General features: G+C 36.6%; 1 protein-coding gene and 1 pseudogene across 1 annotated transcript in view; one reads left to right on the top strand and one right to left on the bottom strand.

The window, feature by feature from the left end:
- Positions 1-18,327, bottom strand: part of LOC135709212 (growth hormone secretagogue receptor type 1-like) — a 98,532-nt gene extending 80,205 nt beyond the window's left edge. The window contains exon 1 of the mRNA XM_065231455.1: positions 17,122-18,327. Coding sequence (XP_065087527.1) covers positions 17,122-17,934 — 813 coding nt within the window. The 5' untranslated portion in view covers positions 17,935-18,327. The remainder of the gene's footprint in view (positions 1-17,121) is intronic.
- Positions 6,194-6,307, top strand: LOC135709393 (U6 spliceosomal RNA; annotated as a pseudogene).
- Positions 18,328-20,378: the final 2,051 nt, after the last annotated feature.

Raw genomic sequence — 20,378 nt, 5'->3', positions numbered from 1 at the left:
TCCGTCACGCCGTGGGTGGTGCAATAAATTGATTTTCTAGTACACATACATCGCACAGCTCTGCAAAACATCCAATCACATCAATCTTGTAAATGTGGTTTTAAACTAATCCACCAATTACATTTGGTAAGCCATCCCACAAATAACCCACCTCTGCTGGGGAGCTCAAAATGGGACCTGTTGATGAACTTGTTGCTTGCCTCTGTGCAAACAACATGGTCAATAAACCGTTCGGACTAATCCAATGGCCCTGTTGCAACAGATTTATGATTATCTTCCAGTAAAAAAAAACACATATTTGCGCTGTATGCTATCAACCTACAGTTCAAGCATGGCCCATTTGGAAAGGCAATAAACATTTTCGGTTATAAACGTGATCCTTGTTTTTTTTTACATGTAAGAAGAAAGGGGGAATCTAATTGGGCACAATCACATGGAAAAATATTGAGTTTCTCTAGACATAACGTTATAACGTATTGAAAAAAAAAGTACAGACGAAAGTACAGGTAAGACGGCAACTCTTAGCTTAAAGTGAAAAATTAGTCAAAACTATATGCAATTCCCACGATTAAGTGAAAACCGTTCTGATTCATATTTCAGCTATTTGAAATACCTATACACCTATATGATATAAACAATTAAAATATATCACGCATGTACCTTTAGTTAGCCCGCGGTTTTACAACCATTTTTTATAGGTTTCACCCATGAATGATAACAATGTTGGCGAAAATATTAGCACGCTTCCAACATTCTTTAAAAATAAAGTGTCCGGAATATGAATAAATATGTTTTCAATGTAAATAAATGTGCTTCATGTGCAAAATGTCGTCACAATCTGTCAAGTGGTTATCTAGATGGATTCCAAGCAAGAAGTGCTTCGACAAAAAATATGGGAGCGGTACGAGAAAATCCTGGCCAGTCCCACAGGCGGATCGCGAAATAGTTTGGAATCGACAATTCGACCGTGTTCCGTTTGGTAAAATCGTTCAAGGAGACCCAGTGTTCGCAAGGAAGGTGAGGGATTACTTCAAGCGCACTCCAAACCTTTCGATTCAGGACGTGGCCAATTCTTCCGTCTGGTTCGTCCAGCAGACAATGAAGCGGGCCGGACTTCATGCCTTGAATGTAAGGAAGGCGCCTATCCGAACTGATAAACAGAATACGGTTGCCAAATCCTGTGCCAGGAAACTGTACCGCGATTGGTTGGTGCAGTCGAAATGCATCGTAATGGAAGACGAGACGAACATTAAAGTGGACGCCAAGGAGATCCCCGGTCTGGAGTTTTTCGTCGGCAAGTCCCGCCTGGATGTTCTTGAGAAGTTCAGGAAGAAGAAGGTCGAAAAATTTGCCAAGAAGTACTTAGTGTGGTAGGCGATCTGTGGGTGCGGCAAATTTAGCAAGCCGTGCAAAACGACTGGTACCATCAACGCCTAAGAATACTTCCAGAAGCATTTGGTGTCCTTTCTCCGGTCCCTCTCTGTTTTGGCTGGATCTGGCATCGTGCCACTACGCAAAACCGGTGATGGAGTGGTACGAAGCCAACGATGTTATTTGTGTGTCGAAGGAGGCAAATCCGTCCAACTGGCCAGAACTTCGCCCGATAGAAAAATTCTGGGCGATTGTGAAGGACAAGCTCCGGAAAACAGGGATGGTCTTCAAAAACGACAAGGATTTGAAAAAAAGAGTGGATGAAAGTGTGTAAGAAAGATTGTGCAAGTGTTGCACATGATTTGATGGGTAGCGTTAAGTCCAAGGTGTGGGTATTTAGCCTATAAGAGGAGGTTGAATAAACCAACTTTGCAAAAAAAATGTCAGATAGTTCAATTTAAGGATACTTCAGCAATGTATCGAAGAAACAAAATATAATTATAATAATTATAATAGGGTTAACTACCCCATTTTCGGTCTATGAAGCACAACCTGCACTTAGTCTTTCTTAATCTAGCGCAGTTTAGCACCAAACGGAATGTTATTATTACTGATGGCTTCCAAATTTATTTAACTTTCCGTACGTACCGTAAGATTTGATAAAGATAAATCAATCGTTGAGAAATTGTCAAAAGTCTAGGATTCTAAACTCGGCCTAACGCATTTAAACGCCATTGAAACGCCAATGAAATAATTCGGCCTATCGAATGAAGATAAAAATTGATTCGGTCGGAGCGCTTCTTTTGTTTTTGGGAATAATGGGTGCAACCACCATATCACGCATTCTTCGGTAGCTTACTAACTAAAGTATCGTACCAAACGCATAATTGACTTGTTAACTCTGAAATTATGGATTTATTTGAAGTTTTCTGCTCCATAGGCCCAAAATGGGCGATTAGGCTGAAGTAGTTCTCTACCCTATATATTATATGTCCGTTTTCTGCAGCACATGCCCTAAGTGTCCATTTCATTTGAAGAGGTTTTATCACGAACCAAAAACAATCTAAATAACAATTCCCAACATAGTTGAAGATGCTAATTTCAAATAACAGACTGTAGTGGTAATTTTTATACGATAGATGGAGTAGATGAAAGCATAGAGTTGATAGTTCCGTTAGAGTACGGCAGTGTGAAGATTGTATATAGATATTAGAATAGCGAACTAGGACAACTTTTAAGGAAGGTACAAATCGGTTTTTTTTCATCTCTCTTTACCAAACTCCCTCTTTGGAGAGGGATGGTGAGGGTTGTCCCCCCCCCCCCCGCCACCACTGGCAAAAAGAGATGAAGACCGACCCGTTCAAGTACCAACTGTGTGTTTGAAACAGTTCTACCGATTTTTTCCGCACTTCAATTGTTATTTGAAGGAAGGCATCCAGTCGTAGGTTTGGAAATTGCAACTATTGTTTACCCCTACCACGATATGTGCTCCTGTCATCGTCGACTTGAAAAAAAAAGAAAAAAAAAAAAAAAATCCCAACAAACAATTCAGAGTCACAAATAAGCATACACATTGAATAAATGCTGTATAACAGTGTACAATGCTGAATAAAACAAAATGTCAAATTATGTGCTGAAAAAAAGCTCATTGAGATCGATAGATGCGCCTTTATTCCACCGTTTGCTCTGATATGATTAATCTACTTATTAAATGCTTTATAAACGTTGACTGTCTTCCGGATTCAGAACCAGAAGTTTGATCTAATAGCAAACTGAATAAGTGTAATTTTCACATACATTGTCGCTTTAATTCGACTGTTTTCAATTGCTTTAATAAAATGCTTTATTAGACGTCTTATAAATGTTTTCTAGCTCCATTGTTAGATTTCATTGCATTGCTTTACAATATTGCTGTATAAAGGTGAATACAGTCAGCAAAATAGCTCTTATACCACTTTGCGTCCATGTTTTAGTTGAATGCTTTGTAAATACTTTATAAACGTCGTATTAGATTCATTATTCCACAACACTGCCCAAAAACAATTCAGAGTCACAAATAAGCATATAGATTGAATAAATGCTTTATAACAGTGTACAATGCTGAATAAAACGGGTTGTCAAATTATGTGTTTAGAAAACCTTATTGAGATCGATGATGCACCTTTATAGAGCAATCAGCGAATTTGATTAATATACTTATTAAAATCTATACAAACGATGACTGTCTTCCTGATTCAACACCAGAAGTTTAATCTAATAACATACTGAATAAGTGTAATTTGCCCATATATTGACGCTTTAATCCGACTGTTTCAATTGATTTAATAACATGCTTTATTATATGTCTAATAATTGTTTTCTAGCTCCATTATTAGATTCCATTGCATTGCTTAACAATATTGCTGAATAAAGGTGAATACAGTCAGCATAATAGCTTTTATACCACTATGCGTCCATGTTTTAATTGCATGCTTTATAAATGCTTTACAAACGGCGTATTCATTCATTATTCCACAACAGTGCTTCAGGCTAACAACAAAACGAAATTGGTATCATAGTGGTTACCGTTTCCGCTTTGCAAGTAGAAGGCCGCAAGTTCTATCCCAGCCTCAACCCTTTTTTTTATTTATGTTCTACTCATAATTAATTTAAATCGTAATCATAGATCGTATCACTCACGACAACCAATTCATAGATCTATAGAAAAGAATAGCATCCTTTCCATCTAAATTAGAGAGATGGAGAGGTAACGTTGGTCTAATGTTAAACAACTATGAATGAATTAAACATTCTCACATCTCCTTGAATTAGCTAGAGTTACGGCTGGAAGTGCTGATAGGTTTTCAGATTCAAGCTTTTATTGCTTATTTAGCTGCTCATATGATGTATTCTAGGATAGCTCAGATGGCAAGGCAAGCGGCTGATGATCGGAAGGCCATGGTTCGAATCCCATATAACGACATGTGTGTGTATGTATGTATGTAATGTGCTCTGTGCCGTTCTTATTTTCGGATTAATTATCTAGTAGTTGAATAATCGTTTAATTAAATGTACAATGATGTAACAATTAAACACTATTTCACATGAGAATCAAGCGTCTATACACACCTTTATACCATCGCTGTTTAAGGAAGTACAGATGTCTAATAAACGCTGAATAATCAAAAATTTGATCGAATAAGCTCTGTTACAACTCTTGTAAGTCGAATAAAAGCTTCTCGACATACCTTATTCAACACCAAATATTTCGATGTTGTGGTTGAATAAATTCTCCAAATTTGTTTGAACAAAGCCTGAACAGAAGTTATTATTAAAAATAGTACAAGTATTATTAAGCATGAAGTGGAATAAAATCGTCAAGAAGTCGTTTCTTCAATAGGCAATTGTTTGTTGGGAATCACATGGGATATGACTATTTAGAACAGACCTGCCCAATCGTTCCAAACAGGCTTTTTTAAATGGCTGTATCTACGTTCAATGGACATGTTTTAATCTACATTTTGTTTATTTCTCCTTCATTGTGAGACCACGTCCGGCCTTCGGGAAGCACATTGCGCAGCGCTGATTTATATATCTTAGGAAACGTTTTACAGCGGGTCAAGGCCGATTGGATAGTAGTTCAGAATTTTCTAACTATTCCGCGCTAATACGCAAGTAAATTTCCAGTATAAAATATAGCACGACATGCCGACTATATGGGAAGTTTTCGCCTTGGGGAAGTCTTCTAAATTGTGGACATGTTTGTTCAGAATTCTCTCATCTTAGAAGTTGTCCGAGCATGAAAATCTTTTTATTAAAAAAAACAGATCTAAGAACCCCAGAGACGAACCAGCCCAAGGCTGAAAGTCTCTTTAATAAAGAAAAAAAAACAGATCTGAGAAGTAGTAGTCTTCGGAAAATTCGTTCAGGTGATTGAACCTCCCCCTTGGAGCGTAACATAATTATTGGATCATCCCCTAAAGAATTTGAAGGGCAATTAGCCTGTGCGTGAAGGGACATTGCCATCTTCGTGAATTGATCACTCACCATCTGTTGTTTGTAACCTTTGAAAATAAAAATAAAAAATAACTAGGTATGTATCATCTTCAGTTATTTATGTATAGTATAAATTCTGTGTAATTAGTGAACATAATACATAGTACAGAAGAGGGATGGGACAGCTCTGCCCTAGCTTCGGCTGGACATTAGGGTGCTTCATTCTGAAAAAAGTGATGAATTTCTGATGGGCCACCCTCCAGTTCGATTCATAGCCCCAAAATATGAACCTGTGCAAAAATTGGTAAAGATTGATGAAGGTTTAGAGGTCGCGCCAATGATTTGAAATTTGTATGGGAATTACTATGGAAGAATTTAAAAAATCGCTTATATCGCTATAACTTTGCTTCTACTTGTCCAAATGTCGAAAAAATTTAGTATGTTATTGCTATGGCAATAAACAAAAAGCCTACAGTTGCTACGCTCAGTTTTGCAGCGTATCAAGAATTATAAAAATGTGAAAAAATGGCAAAATAGGGTAAATTGACAGATGAATATGTACAAGGCAACAACGCCAATTTCATCGCAACAACAACAGGCTTGTTGATCATTGTCATGACAACCACATATTTTTTTTTTTCAACGTTTGGACAACTACAACCAAAGTTAGAGCAATGTAAACGAAAATCAATAATTTCCCATACTAATTCACCAAAATCTCCATACAAAATCCAAATCATTGGCGCGACCTCTAAACCTTCATCAATCTTTACCATTTTTTGCACAGGTTCATATTTTGGGGCTATGAATCGAACTGGAGGGTGGCCTATCAAAAATTCTTCACTTTTTTCAAAATGAAACACCCTACTGGACATATACTAAAATTGGAACGATAAAGAGGAGATTAGCATGGGCCCTGCGCAAGGATGACACGCAAAATCGTGAAGCGTTCCACATTTTTATGGATTAGAGCAGCAAATTAATATGGTGAGACCAGTCCAAATACCTTTCACAAATAAAAAATAAATAAATAAACTAAATACGTGCTAGGTTCAAAAGAATATTTTGAAATTGGAAGTGTGTGTGTTATACTAATATCCTATTGATAGAGGTAATACATATATGCGGGGCTTATTGTAAGTGAAAGTAACCTCAGAATAAGCGTGACAGACATTCTGAATTGGGTTGCTGGATCCGCAATAGAGCTATCACCTTCTATCACCATAATACATAGAACATACATTATGAGATTCTGTTGAATAATACCGGCATAGATTTAATGAAACATTATTAAAAAAATGCATTTTCAATTGAAATGCAAATTTTCTTGAAAATTTACCTTTGCATCTCTGACGTGTTTTGCTGTCCAAAATGTTAATTTGGCTCTAGTTTTCTCAATTTTTTACCGATTTAAAACAAACACCCTGCACATAATCGAGAAATTACTAGTGCATTAAAAGTTACACTTGTTGGTCACGTCGCGGTTCTGTATGTACACGGATATTCCTTGGGGTCTGTAAAATGGTGAGACATTTAAATGATATTTTTTTATTTTTAGGATTAACAAAACACGGCGGCCAAATCCCGCGCAAGGAAGCTGTATCGAGAGTGGTTAACGAAACCGATGTGTGTGGTTATGGATGACGAAACCTACATCAAGGCAGACGGAAAGCAGATACCGGGGCTGGAGTTCTACGTTGCCAAATCACCCAAGTAACAAATCTAGAGCTGCTTGGCTATATTCCAAATTTATAAAGGTTTTATTGCAGCTGCAACCATTACCTACAGCTTTATGACGGTCATATACAATGCAAGTCATGAAACATTCTTATAGCTATCTACAAAACCCCTATAAAGCTAATTAAAAAACCAACTGATGCTTATGCTATTTTCACTTATGAAAGGTTTTATGATTGCTTTGAAGTATACAAAAAAGTAATATAAATTGCCCTTATAAAACCAAAAAATTTATCCTTTCGTTGCTTTATAAATAAGCGCAATAAAACTAGTTGACCATGAAACAGTTATTTTAAAACAATTATAAGCATTCAGTTGCGACTTGTCAGAAATGTAAATAGGTGGTTTATTTTTACAACATAGAAAAGAATCAAAACTTTCCGGTACTTCCAAGCGGAGCGCAAAGAAAATCAACAAAATTGTTAGCATGAGCATGAAAACATTTCGTGTATACGTCTCGCTCGCATATACATGGGGTGACACGGTCGAATCTTGGTCGAAATGGTGACAGTCCTAGGGCAAAAAGGTTGAAATCACGCATAACTTTTCATAAAGGTTAATGTACCATTCAAAACATTTCTAAATGTTTGTAAAATTCATCGGTTGCACCCGTAGAATAGGAATATACATTTGCCCTCAAATAAATAAATGAATTCAAGTTGAACATTGCATTAGGTTCTAAGTAATATTGACAGATTCGCTTCGTCAACTTTCCCAGGTATTTTCAGCACATAAATCGATAAAAGAAGCTTTTATCTAGCATCCAATACGACAAACACATTCAACAATATCTTTGAAATTTGAAGCTTAATCCAGTATGTTTCTTCACAAAAGCTATTTATTTAATGTATTTGCATAAGAGAATAATAAAACATTATAAAGCTGTAAGCAAAAAAAAAACCGAAACAGAAAAAAAAAACATATTTTCGACATTTTTTTCTTTAACTCCATATAACTTGGAACCAGCAGACAGTGGAAATTTAACGTCTTTGAAATAGCTGTTTATTTTGTCAAGATAAACAACTTTGCCCAAAACATCAAGTCTCCAAAACGTCAGAGAAAGAAGTTAGATTGTGGCACCATCTTTGCGGAAGAGTTTTGAACTATTTGTTTATGTCAATAGATGGTCCTTATTATGACGAGAAATTTTGCCGAAGACACCAAGTCGCGGAAATGCTTCGTTTCGGAGTTATTAATTTTGATCCGCTAGGTTGCATTCCTGACCCAGTGTGCAATGTAAGCATTAGACATTTTAAGAAATTGCGCTTGGTGTTTTTCTTGCCTGCTGTCCTCTGTCGCCATATTGTCATTATGAAAATCGCATTAGCCTTGGAATAAAATCCAAGAAATTTCAATAAAATAATGGCTAAATAAGAGATCCGAAATGATTTCCAGTGTGCATTGGTATGAATTTATGTATTGAGATCAATTTTCTGTAAAATTAAGGTAATTCCATCAAATTCATTTGATTTCTGAAACAATCTTTTTTGTTAACTTGAATTATTTTGGAGGCGCATTTATTTAACGCTCATATTATCTCAATATACACGATAACATTTCAAGCGCATATGTTTTGGAACTTCTAAAAAGTCATATATTTTCTTTAAAATTTTCACTAATGTCGCCATGAAACAAAATTGATGGCATGGTGATCTTGACACCAACACTCAAACATATTTTTACCGCTAAAGATTTCCATTTGGAAAAAAAGTTTCAGCAGAACAGAACAACAACAAGCTAATTTATGGCGGTTGCTTTGAAGCCAATAAAAATTAAATTGGCTTTATAACTGATTTTCACCAAAGCGTAATAAAACTGCTTGGATACAATATTACTCTTATAGAGGCTATGAGAACCTTTTGTAGAGTATGAGGCTTCCTGACAAAAGGTTTTAAGACAGCTTTATTGTGATTCTCAAACATGCTTTATAAACCTTATCAAGAGTGGTCCACTAAGCTGTATGACGACCTTATAGCGGTTATCAAAAGGTTGTGCTGGAGCTATTTATTTTATTGACGGTTTTATGAAATTGATCTCAATAACCACTAATAGAGTGCAATAAAACAAGAAATGCTACTTGGGCACGGTTTGATGTTCCGGAAGACATAAGAAAGAAGAAAGTGGACAAATTCACCAAAAAATACTTGCTCTGGCAGGCCATATGCCAATGCGGTAAACTGAGTAAACCGTACATCACAATGGGTACCATCAACAGCGAAATTTACCGCACCGAGTGCCTCGAGAAGCGTATGTTGCCCTTCCTGCAGTCCCACGGAGGCGAGACATTATTTTGGCCGGACCTGGCATCATGCCATTACGCGCGATCGACATTGGATTGGTACCAAAAACCGCCAACCGCCAACAAACATTATGAGCAAAAAGAGGGACGCACATTTTTGCCTGTGGACTTGGAGACATACTTCAAGTCCCCGCGTACATCGTACGGGTTAGGCAAAAATGTGCGTCTATCTTTAAAAACTGTCGCATTAATGGCCCTTCGCTCATTTTCAACTTCTATTCAATTTTCATACTGCCGTACTCTAACGGAACTATCCACCTACCCTCTTCTAAAGATCATTCTCTAGCTAATAAATCATCACACTAAACCTTCATGTTAGCATTTCCAACCAACTTTGATCTCCTAGATCAACCGAGATTGGGACAATGTCTTTAGTATCGAAATATTTCCAGACAGATGCACAGTGTCTATGTGGATCATGCATGAACTATTGCCTTATATACCAGATGTTTTAAGTTCTCAAAATCATTCTGGATTTCAGATGATTTATTCTACTAGATCAACCATGACTGGGATAAAGTCTGTAGGTCGAAATATGTCCAAACAGATGCACAGTGTTTAAATGGATAATGTATTATTGGAAATAAAAAAAACATGAAAATGTCTCACCTTGGGCAGACCCCAGGGAATTTCCATGTAAATCCGGTGTGGCTTATGGAATTGAGATCTTTTCTCGATTATTTACAGGGTGTTTGGTTTGAACCGGTAAAAAAATGAGAGTCAAATGAACAACAAAATTGATGACAGAAAAATAATCCGGGACGGAAAGGTTACAATGAATTCCACAATTTTTGTGACAGCACATCAGTCTCTTCACGATTTTCGCGACATCATTTAATGTTTCCGCGATTTTCGCGACTGAAAGTTCAAATCCGCGACAAATCCGCGAAAATCGCGAAATCCACGAAATTCACGAAATCCGCGCCCTGCAAATCAGATTTGACGATTTTCCCGGAAAACTCGAGTTAAAGTTTTTCGATTTTCTCGGACACCATCAACTTCAAAAAATCATAACTATGGAAGCAAGCATCGCACAGTAAAAGTTGATAAATGAAGATACTTCAAATTTGGTCACTTAGGGGAAATGGCTCTTAGATTGGGCCCATCACTAAAAATCTGCTATTTATCAATTTTATCTAGATGAATGCCTCATTGGGACGGCACTAATGAATATTTTTGGTCACTTTTGAAAAACCGATTGCTGAATTTATGCATGGGCCAAAATAAGGAGCATTTAGGCCGACATTACATTTATTACCCCTATTTATTTAAAATACAATTGAAAAAAAACGCGAGAAATGTTCACCAGTAAAGAAACTTAAGAAAAAAAAGTCGTGGAAAATCTCGTCTGTATCATGGTTTTTTTTTACAAAATAAGACCGGAATAAATCTCAAGTTTTTCTTTTGCCCCCCCCCCCTTCAAAATTTAGGAATATCACAAAGGGGGAAATAAAAAAAATCAGTGTATATTTATTTTTCGAGTATCGCAAATTCTTTAGGGCATGGATACTCGCTTTGATAGATTTTATTATGTTGTAGAAAATCACTTTGTTCTTTTACATTTTTTTACATAAATTGGTACAAGACCGCTACGCATGCCAGGTCCTTGAAATCGGATCAGCCGGTTTCAGTTGTTGAAAACGGATTTCATCGAACATCATTCCTAATCTTGTTTGGCAACTCACTTGGTAAGCCGCCTTCACTCTGATCGATCGCCCTTGTTCGCTGCGCACATCTTCGTCTTGTTCCAGTCGGGTCGCCACCAAGAACCATTTTCATTGGGTCGTTATCCGACATTGTTACGATGTACCAAGCCCACCGTAGTCGCCCGATTTTTGCATTCGATCTAAATTTCTTAACTTACAATCCTGCTGCAATGCTACTTAATGATTAAATTCTTTTCACTGTATTCACACTGTATTCAACAATTTCCGAGCAAAATCCAATCTTTTCAAAATTGGTTTCAAATTTTTAGAAGTGAGACCAAATCAGCAACGATTCAGGAAATTCCTAATTGCGGTGACACTTTTCAAAGCTGAGTGTGAACTTGTTTGAAGTTAGTCAACACTTTCGAATAACTCATCAACATTTTTATAACTAAGTTTAATCTTTTCTGTTATGTTATTCAATCCTTTTAAAAGTTGTCAAAGTGATCCAACATATCCCGAACCCAAGCTTTAAAGAATTGATTTAATCCCTTTCCTAAATGAATCCAAGGTTTCCTTCATTGATTCTAAATTTTCCGAACTGAATCCCAACTTGTCTGACATTTTCCTAAGTGAGCCCCAGATTTTTGTTAGCTGCTTTGGCATTTGACAAGGACACAATCTTGTTTAGGTCATCTAGCTTTCATAAAAGTGTAGAAAGTTTTCCGAAGTGAACCGACAATTTTTTGAGTTTAAATTTCCCAAACGGAGTCCAACCTTTTCTGAAGTGGTTCAATACCTTTCTTAGGGAGATCAAACTTTTCTTTTGAGTGATTGAAATATATTTAATGTTAGTCGAAGCTTTCCTGAAGTGATTTAACAAACTTTTAACGTAAATTCCATTCCCCTAGGGGTCCTCGTTCTTGAGAGATTTACATCCTTTGAAAATTAGGCTGAGATTTAAAAAAATGGATCTTAGTGTGTTCATACCTGGTTCATATAGGTTTTTTAAGCAAGTACAATTATTGAGAAACTGGGTTTACATCCACAAAAGTACGTATTTTTATAGAAATTTTGGTTTCTTTATCAGCCAAGTTGAATTTTGGCTCCTTCCTTTGAAAAACAGGCTTGTGTTTTATAGAATAGACCTTTGTGAGTTCATACGTGATGGTAATTTTTTTTTGTTCTTGGATTTTATATACTGAATCCATACGTGAAGGACGACCCTGGTTATCATTCACAACAGTAGGAATTTTCATGAAAAAAATATTTTTCTGTTATACTAATCTTATTTTTGGCTCCTATCTTTGAAAAATATGTTTGTATTATATAATATAACTTGCTAAATCCATACGTGAGGGATGAATTTCTCAATTTTTTGGAAAACCAAGTTTAAATTCCCAAAAGTGCGTATTTTCATTAAAAAAAATTGATTTTCTGTTCAATTTTGGCTCCATCCGTTGAAAAATAGGATTAGATTTTATAGAAGGGATATTGCTGAATCCATACGTAATGGTACATTTGTTGAAACATGGACATTTTTTTAAGTAAAGTAGGTATAAATTCTCAAAAGAACGAATTTGGTTTTTCGGTTCTGTCAAATTGCATTTAGGCTCACATCTTTGAAATCTTGAATCTTTGAATCTTGTATTTTATTGAATGGACCTTGCTTAATGCTGCGTGAAGGTTAAACCGGGTTTGTAATTCCAAAAATATTTTTTTTTTTTAATTTGGGTTGCCTTTTCTGTTAAGTTGGATTTTGATACCGTCAAAGGACTTATGCTTTAATATCATAGAATTGGCCGTTTTCGAGATGTAGAGGTTTGAATTTTATTTGTTTTTTTAAATGTTGATAATATTTGGTTCGAATGTATTTCACGATTGTCCAGTTCCGATAATATTTTTTTCCGAAAGATCACAATTTTTTTAATGAAAATGTCCTTGCTGGCAAGAAATGTTACTTACAAATGGTCACGGGACATAACACCAAGTAATTTGACCTATTGTAGTATATCCCGTGTCCTTAGTTTAGTGCATGTCGTATTACTCCATCACTATTGAGAAATGATGAATCATTCGGTTTTGATACAGTTGCCTTTATCGCAAGGAATCGATTCTAATTGAAAGGTCCCGCTATTTATACCCTTCGGAGTGTTGGAACACCCTCCAAAAGCGCGCCAAATTTGATTCCTTAGCAACAAAAATAAGGAATGACACGATAATGACCATGCATCAGAACCCTAGTCTTAACCACTTTAAACTAGGGAACAACGAATAGAAAACTAGAAATCAAATAGGTGAAGACTAACTAACACTCATAGGACTTATCACTATCAACAAGGCATAAAAAAGTAACAAGGACTAAGATGTGTTCCTTCGTTTGAAGTAGTCAAGATTTGGAATCGGTGGTAGATCTTACATCCCGTAACGTACCACGAATAGGTGATCTACCCACGTTACGGGGTAGACGGTTGCATACAATTTATAGAATATCCCATGACATTTTTTTTTTCCTTTGGTTTGTTTTCCGTCGATCTGAGCACCAATGCTACCGACGCGCCAGAAAGGCAGCTCCCACACCTGGACCCTACCTATCGACCCATCAACTCATGAACCGGGGACCAACAGCTTTACTTCCCTTCCGAAGGAAGGCGTGATCAGAGATGCTATGCCTCAGAACATCCCGGCGGCGCCGACTGGGATTGAACCCAGGCCTGCTGGGGTCCCAGACAACCAGAAGCCGTATAACAATGTGCAGACACTGTCGTAAATTGCTACAGTTTAAGTCAAAATCGCATATAAGAATGGCATGCATCGCATTATGTTTAAGTTAAATCGTATATAATACAAATTTCCGACCTATATGCGATGATTCATTTTTCCGTCGTACTGTATCACAAATCAAATCGGATTACATCGTAAGACTTTTCAAAGTGAATTTGTTATTACAGATTAAATCGCATATGATGTTAAATCTACTCGTTTAAAATTAAATTAAAATTTGCACGTATATGGCCTCCACTTTTGTACGTATAAGCCATTTCTTTGCATTCTATACGATTTGTTGGTTTGTATATATGTTTGTATATCGTGAAAACAACTTTGAATATACGTGCATTCTGGTTGTCTGGGGTAAGAGGCAATCACGCTTACCACTACACCACCGGCGCCGTTAATATCCAATGACATGTCTCATAAATCTAAGCGATCTATAATGTAAACTTGTATGATTTATTACGCTCCATTTATGTCCATCATAGCAACATAAATGTACACTACTTTTTCAAACTGTGTATGGCTCGTGCAGAAACAAACATCTTTTCGCAACTTGTTGCATGTATAGTTATTAATATGTTTTTCTAGAAAGGCCATCATTTTCTATGGCAGATATCTTACGTCAAATTTTCACCGGAAATCGTAGGTATGACTTTTGATATCAAGGTAGCTTATATTACATGATATCAGCTATAGTCTGAACGTCGCATAAAGCCAGACGCCCACTGTTGTGGTGGAGGTGTGGTATCTGCTAGCACGTCAAAACATCATGTCGTCAATCGAAGTTGAGTGTCCTTCTGTTCTCCGTTGTGAATAGTAATTACAATCTGTTCGATTTTCGCCGAAACTATAATTATTTTCCATTTCTGGACCCATTGTTTTTGCCGTGGTCGTTAAGCGGCCTAATGTCCTCATCAACCGCAAAAACATATTTGTGCGTGGTTTGCTACTGAGTCGATAGGCTCGATCAGGTTTTTCATTGATAGATTGATTCGATGCAAATAGCTATACAAAAATCAAAAATGGTTTACAGGTCAAATGCATCTTTTGGTGTGATGTTTGATGTTTGATGAATTAAATTATTTATTAATCAATAAAAATCATTTTTTTTTTTATTTGTATAGTATAGTAGTCATTTCAGTAAAAATTATACTCAACACTATTGTAAACTTTGTCAAATTTATAGTCCCAGGTTAGTAAATTTTGACAGCTCACAAGGGAAGAAAATGACCGTAAAAAAATCTTAATGCAGTTGCCTCACCTCCACCACAACAGTGGGTGCCTGACCTTAGAGGACTGCTAAGCTGACAGTTCGCTATAGCCAACATATTTTGTAACTTAGTAGACATTGATAAAACAATCATCACCATCATCATCAAAAGAATTCGATCGTTTATTGGCAAATCAAAGTTGGCACTCGTGCAGAATAGAAGAACTATGAAAGTTATGATGGTTTCAAAATTTTCCACGGGAAGTTATACGAGGGCAATCTTAAAATGCTTTTATTTTGCAAATGGAGCATTTTATTTTAATCTAGTTGGTGCTACAGTGGTAGAAAAGCTAAAATCTATGTATGCACCTAAAATACTGAAAAGATTTTTTTTTTTCAATATTATGGGGCTTATTACGGATGTCACTTCACGGTGAAAACTTGTCACTTGTCGTGAAGTGATTCCCATTTGATTTGTACGGCAATCACGGCTCTTATTATGAGTATCACTTCCTTATCTCCGTGTAGTGACAGCCGTAATAAGGCCCTATATGTCTATTGAGTAGACCCTAAGTTTTCTACTAGCGCAGCATTACCCAGATTTAAATAAAATGCTATATTTGCAAAATAAAAGCATTTTAAGATTGTACTCGTATACCTTGTACTCGTACCATGTAAAATTTTGAAACCATCATCACTCTCATAAGTCTTCTATTCTCCACGAGTGCCAACTTTGATTTTCCAATTGTATGACATTTAGCTTTGCGAACTGGCTACATAATTTAGTGGTTTGTTCTGTCATGCAAGAGTGATTTTCGTTCAAGAACCCGCACCAAAAATGCTGTCCCGATTCCCAGAAAATCATGCCCGCCGAATGCAATGAATTGAAGCAATTAATCATAAAGTCGAGCAGTTTTTGGGCGTTTTTCTACCAGTGATTTTAAGAAAATGAGGAAATGATGAGACGTATAAAACTTCATTTTAAACTACTCGAATAATATGATCAATTGCAGAGACAGAATAAATAGGAGGGATGGCTCTAATGTTGGCCTATGGATCTAAGATTGGGCCCATCGCTAAAAATCTAATAATCAGCTATTTATCAATTTTATCTAGAGAAACGCGTCATTGGGACGGTACTAATGGATATTTTTGGTCGCTATTGAAAATTTAGTAAATTGCTAAATTTATGGATGGGCCCCAATTAGGGGCATTTAGGCCGACATTACATCCATTTCCCCTATCTGTAAATATCTCATAAAAAATCATCTGTTAACTGCGATGTGCTAAACATTAATGTGGTTCGAGTTTGCTCGAACGATTTCTCAAACGACTGTTTTTATGTTGTGAATGGTAAAAGAAGACTGTTCAACAATGCCACTCCAACTATTTTGGAAGTTGGCGAAAGGTTAACTTGTGCATCAATAGCAAACATAATTTATTGTCTAATCGTTTAATTTAATTAGATCATCTAGTTAAACAACGAAGAAATTAAAAGAGCTCCCTAGATCCTAGTCTCAGACATCATTTCAATGAGAAGTGACATTTTCATGCTCTGATTTTTTTTTTGCATAACAAAATAGCCGAATGCAACCAAACTTGGCTGATTACCCAAACCGAACCATTATGCAAAGCTTTAAATAATTCAGAGAAGGTCATGTCTGATCACTTTGGCGTAGACATTCTTCAATATAGATAGATGAAGTCTGCGAAAGGCTATTGATATTTTCTTATTTCACAAGCGAAAACGAAACACTAAGTATAGACAACAGATGTCCTGACCAGGATTGTTAATCGATAACGTCTGCGTTAACGTCTGCAATGCAAATTCACCAATGGATACATTACCGCTGACGTCATCTACAACCCTGATGCTGACCTTGACAAATTATCAAAATATTTTATCCCACGCTTATGTCAAGTTGAAACTCATTGAAACTCCAATGGACGTTATTAACGAACCATTATAATTACTTGTTAATCCTTCGTCCTAATCGTCGTAATCGTTACGTGTTTATTATTCCCCTTCAACGGAAAGCAAAAAATAAATCATTCATCCGTAACAATCGAACAAAAAGAAAGGGCAAAAATACGTCAGACAAACTCACTTTGTATTCCTCTCGCATATCACAGATGGTTTCATTCATGGCCGGCGAGTACAAGGGCGAAGCGAAGAATATCACCGGCAGGCTGATAAACACTCCAATCAGTGTCAGTGCAGTTATCACCATCTTGGCACGACGAACAGTACACATTGTCTGTCGCTTCAACGGATACAAAACGGCTATGAAGCGTTCCACCGTAAAAGCGACCACAAACCACACCGACAAAAAGCTACACAAATTGCTGAAGAACGTAAAAAACTGACAGTACACTTCGAGGGTGTAGATCTTAATATCCACTAGATTCAACCAGGGTACGAACAGACCCACTAGATAACATGTATCACTCAAACCGAGAGCAGCCAGATAGTACGAGGAGGACAACTTCTTCAGCTTAGTTTTGAAGAACACCAACACGGAGAGTATGTTTCCTATGCTTCCGAACAGCACCAGTGCGGGAATGTAGTAAAAATTTATGACACTCAACACTTCTGCATAATAAAAGAATGTTTGCTGGTCTATATCATAACTATAATCCCTCGTAGGTTGCTGCACATCCGGGAGGTACGTCGTATGGTATACCCACAAATCATCACGATTGCTCCGTGGCACTGCAGTTGAAGCCAGATAAGACGAATAGGTTGTCGTTCTCAGCAAAACACTACTCACATTGGATTCCCCGGAATCCTTTTCCAGCAACCCATTTAACACACTATCACTGATTGTCGTGTACCAACTATGGTTCACCTCAAACGATGAGACCATCTGAACTAAAACACTCCCCTCCCAAATCCCATTAACACTTGAATTGCTCGGCATATTTTGAAACACACATCCTTTTTTTATTCAATATAATGCCTATACGGATACAACACTTAGCTTATTCTTGTCATCTCGATGTGATGCACTGCATAAAACAAAAAACTCAAGAGCTCGTTAAAAAGAATCATCATTCACTTTAATTTAATAGGCCACGCATCTCCCATAACCAGACCACACGACGATTTCAAAACCTTCCTACGGGTGTAAAATTTAATTTCCTGTGTCGTTTGCACTACATCCGCTCCTCTATCCGAGGCATAACTCTTTTGTATTTAGAGACTCTGACAAAAGATACTATGCAACATTCCATAGGTCAACTATACAGTCCTTTGAGAGCAAGTTTCTGCTGTCACACTTATCCAGTAACACATTCCCGACCGGAGCGTTCTATTCGACGTGATGTTCCGTTCGAACGACTAGGTGCCTCTAGAGGCTGTGGTACCAAAACGATAACTGAACGCAATAAAGCCGGAATACCTTCTAAAAAGTACGCGCCAAGAGTGTGTCAAAAATGCGATTCGGACCGTATCCCACGAGAAACATTCATTCGTGAACCACCACTATCCTCGCCAAGACGAAGGATTTCCGGCATTCATTCAACGATGGGGACACTCAAGTTCACCCGAATAGACACCAACCAGCGTCCAAAAGCAAAACAAATGTGGCAATTAGATAGATTTTTTTCTGCATTAACTTTCGTGTTGAATGTTTAGCTTGAATTGGATTAGGGGAACCAAACCTAAAGGTGAAACATAAAAATAATAAAATTTCGGTGAGAATGAGAACAGAAAAATGTTAAGGATTACTACAATTGTTTAGGGTTCAATGCATGCACCTTTATGAGCTGTTATTGTAAAAAAATTCTGCTGCATAATCATACAAGTTTAGAGTAAATTCCTTTCGATTAGAATTTAAGTTAAATTGGGACTTTAATCTTAATTTTATATCTAGCTCTGTGATCTTCGAAGTTAGTTAGTACGAGGTACCGAAAAAAAATTCGAGATAAATGTTTTATAGTTTTCTTTTTTCATCGATCACTAGAATTTGGACGTTTGAAACACGGTAGGTATTTTAAAAATCTGTAAAAAATTAAATTATAATCTGATTTTTCATGATTCATTTCTAACTGAGATTCAAGGTTCAAGATTTAAAATCTTAATTTTGTTTTTATTCTTATCTCGAAAAATTTTTCTCTCGAAACATTATGTAAGCCTCAGAATCTAGGTAAGTTTCCCAAGATCTATAATTACGGACTTCAACGAAAGATGCAAAGTTAGTCCATGAACTCGAAACTTTTGGTTATTTTGTAATTTTTCTGTATGTTTAAGAAAAAAAATTGGTCGAATATTTTTCAGGCATATTTATAGTATAATCATTAAAATTCTTTTTTTTTTTAATATTCATGTACTAGAATGTTTTTAAATTACAGTCCAGACAGGATCTGCAATTTTATCTAAGTCAAAAAAAGATGATAATTAATCAAATTTGGCGAACATTTATTTTTATTTGAATTCGAAGAATCTATACTAACAATCTGTATCAGAGATATCTATTTTTTTAGTTACAAAATCTAGAAAACACATGGGTTTGGGATCTCAAAACTATTGTTAAGAATTGTTCAGTGCCGTCCAGCGCTCTTGTGAGAGCATCGCGACTAAGTAGCGTCATACGGCTGACCAGGGCCCCTTCTCCAATATTCATTGACGTTTTTTTTTTTTTTTTTGAAGAATAAACATTATGTTTTTAATTAAAAAATACTGAATTCGTTGCAAAAAAAATTTTTTTTGCTAGCTATATGACTGAAAAAATTCTCAGTTTTTATTGAACACCCGTTAAGACTAAGCGTTTTTTTTTACAATGCGTTTATTTTTCCAGGCTCAGTTGCTGTAGCTTTGCGGAGCCGATATTCATTGTTTAGATTACAAAATTACTTAAAACTAACGTTAGTAAAGCGGGGGCCGATTACTCGCGGCTATTTCGAGGTTAGGGGTAACAAATTGTAACAAATGGATGGCAGGGTAGGGATTGTTCACACAAGGTTAGTAGAGCAAAGTGCTTTTGATCTCGAACTAGGCAACACTCTGATGAAAAATACAAACGTGGAGGTAAACCGATGGGCAGCTAACAACTTGGGAGAACACAAGATGACACTAACTACTAAATCCTCAGATCTATCCGTTTTAAAAACACATAAATTAAATTCAAATAGTCAAGATCTCGGCTCGCCAAGACATCTCTAACGGGTATCGCGGGTTGTTTTCCTCGGGCCCTGAGGGATGTGGATAACTCAGATCTGGTAACACGGTGTAAGGTACATGACCAAACAACATGCTCGATATCGTGATAACCACTGCCACACGCACATAAATTGCTGCCTGAGATCCCAATTCGATAGAAGTGCGAGTCTAACGAGCAGTGATTGGACATAAGCCTTGATAATT

The sequence above is a fragment of the Ochlerotatus camptorhynchus genome, unplaced genomic scaffold, assembly GCF_037179485.1.
Source record: "Ochlerotatus camptorhynchus isolate MF236.1 unplaced genomic scaffold, CSIRO-AGI_Acam_v1.1 ptg000033l, whole genome shotgun sequence".
Taxonomy (NCBI): Eukaryota; Metazoa; Arthropoda; class Insecta; order Diptera; family Culicidae; genus Ochlerotatus; species Ochlerotatus camptorhynchus.
Note: the sequence above shows the minus strand (reverse complement) of the source record. Positions and strands in the feature narration are given on the sequence as shown.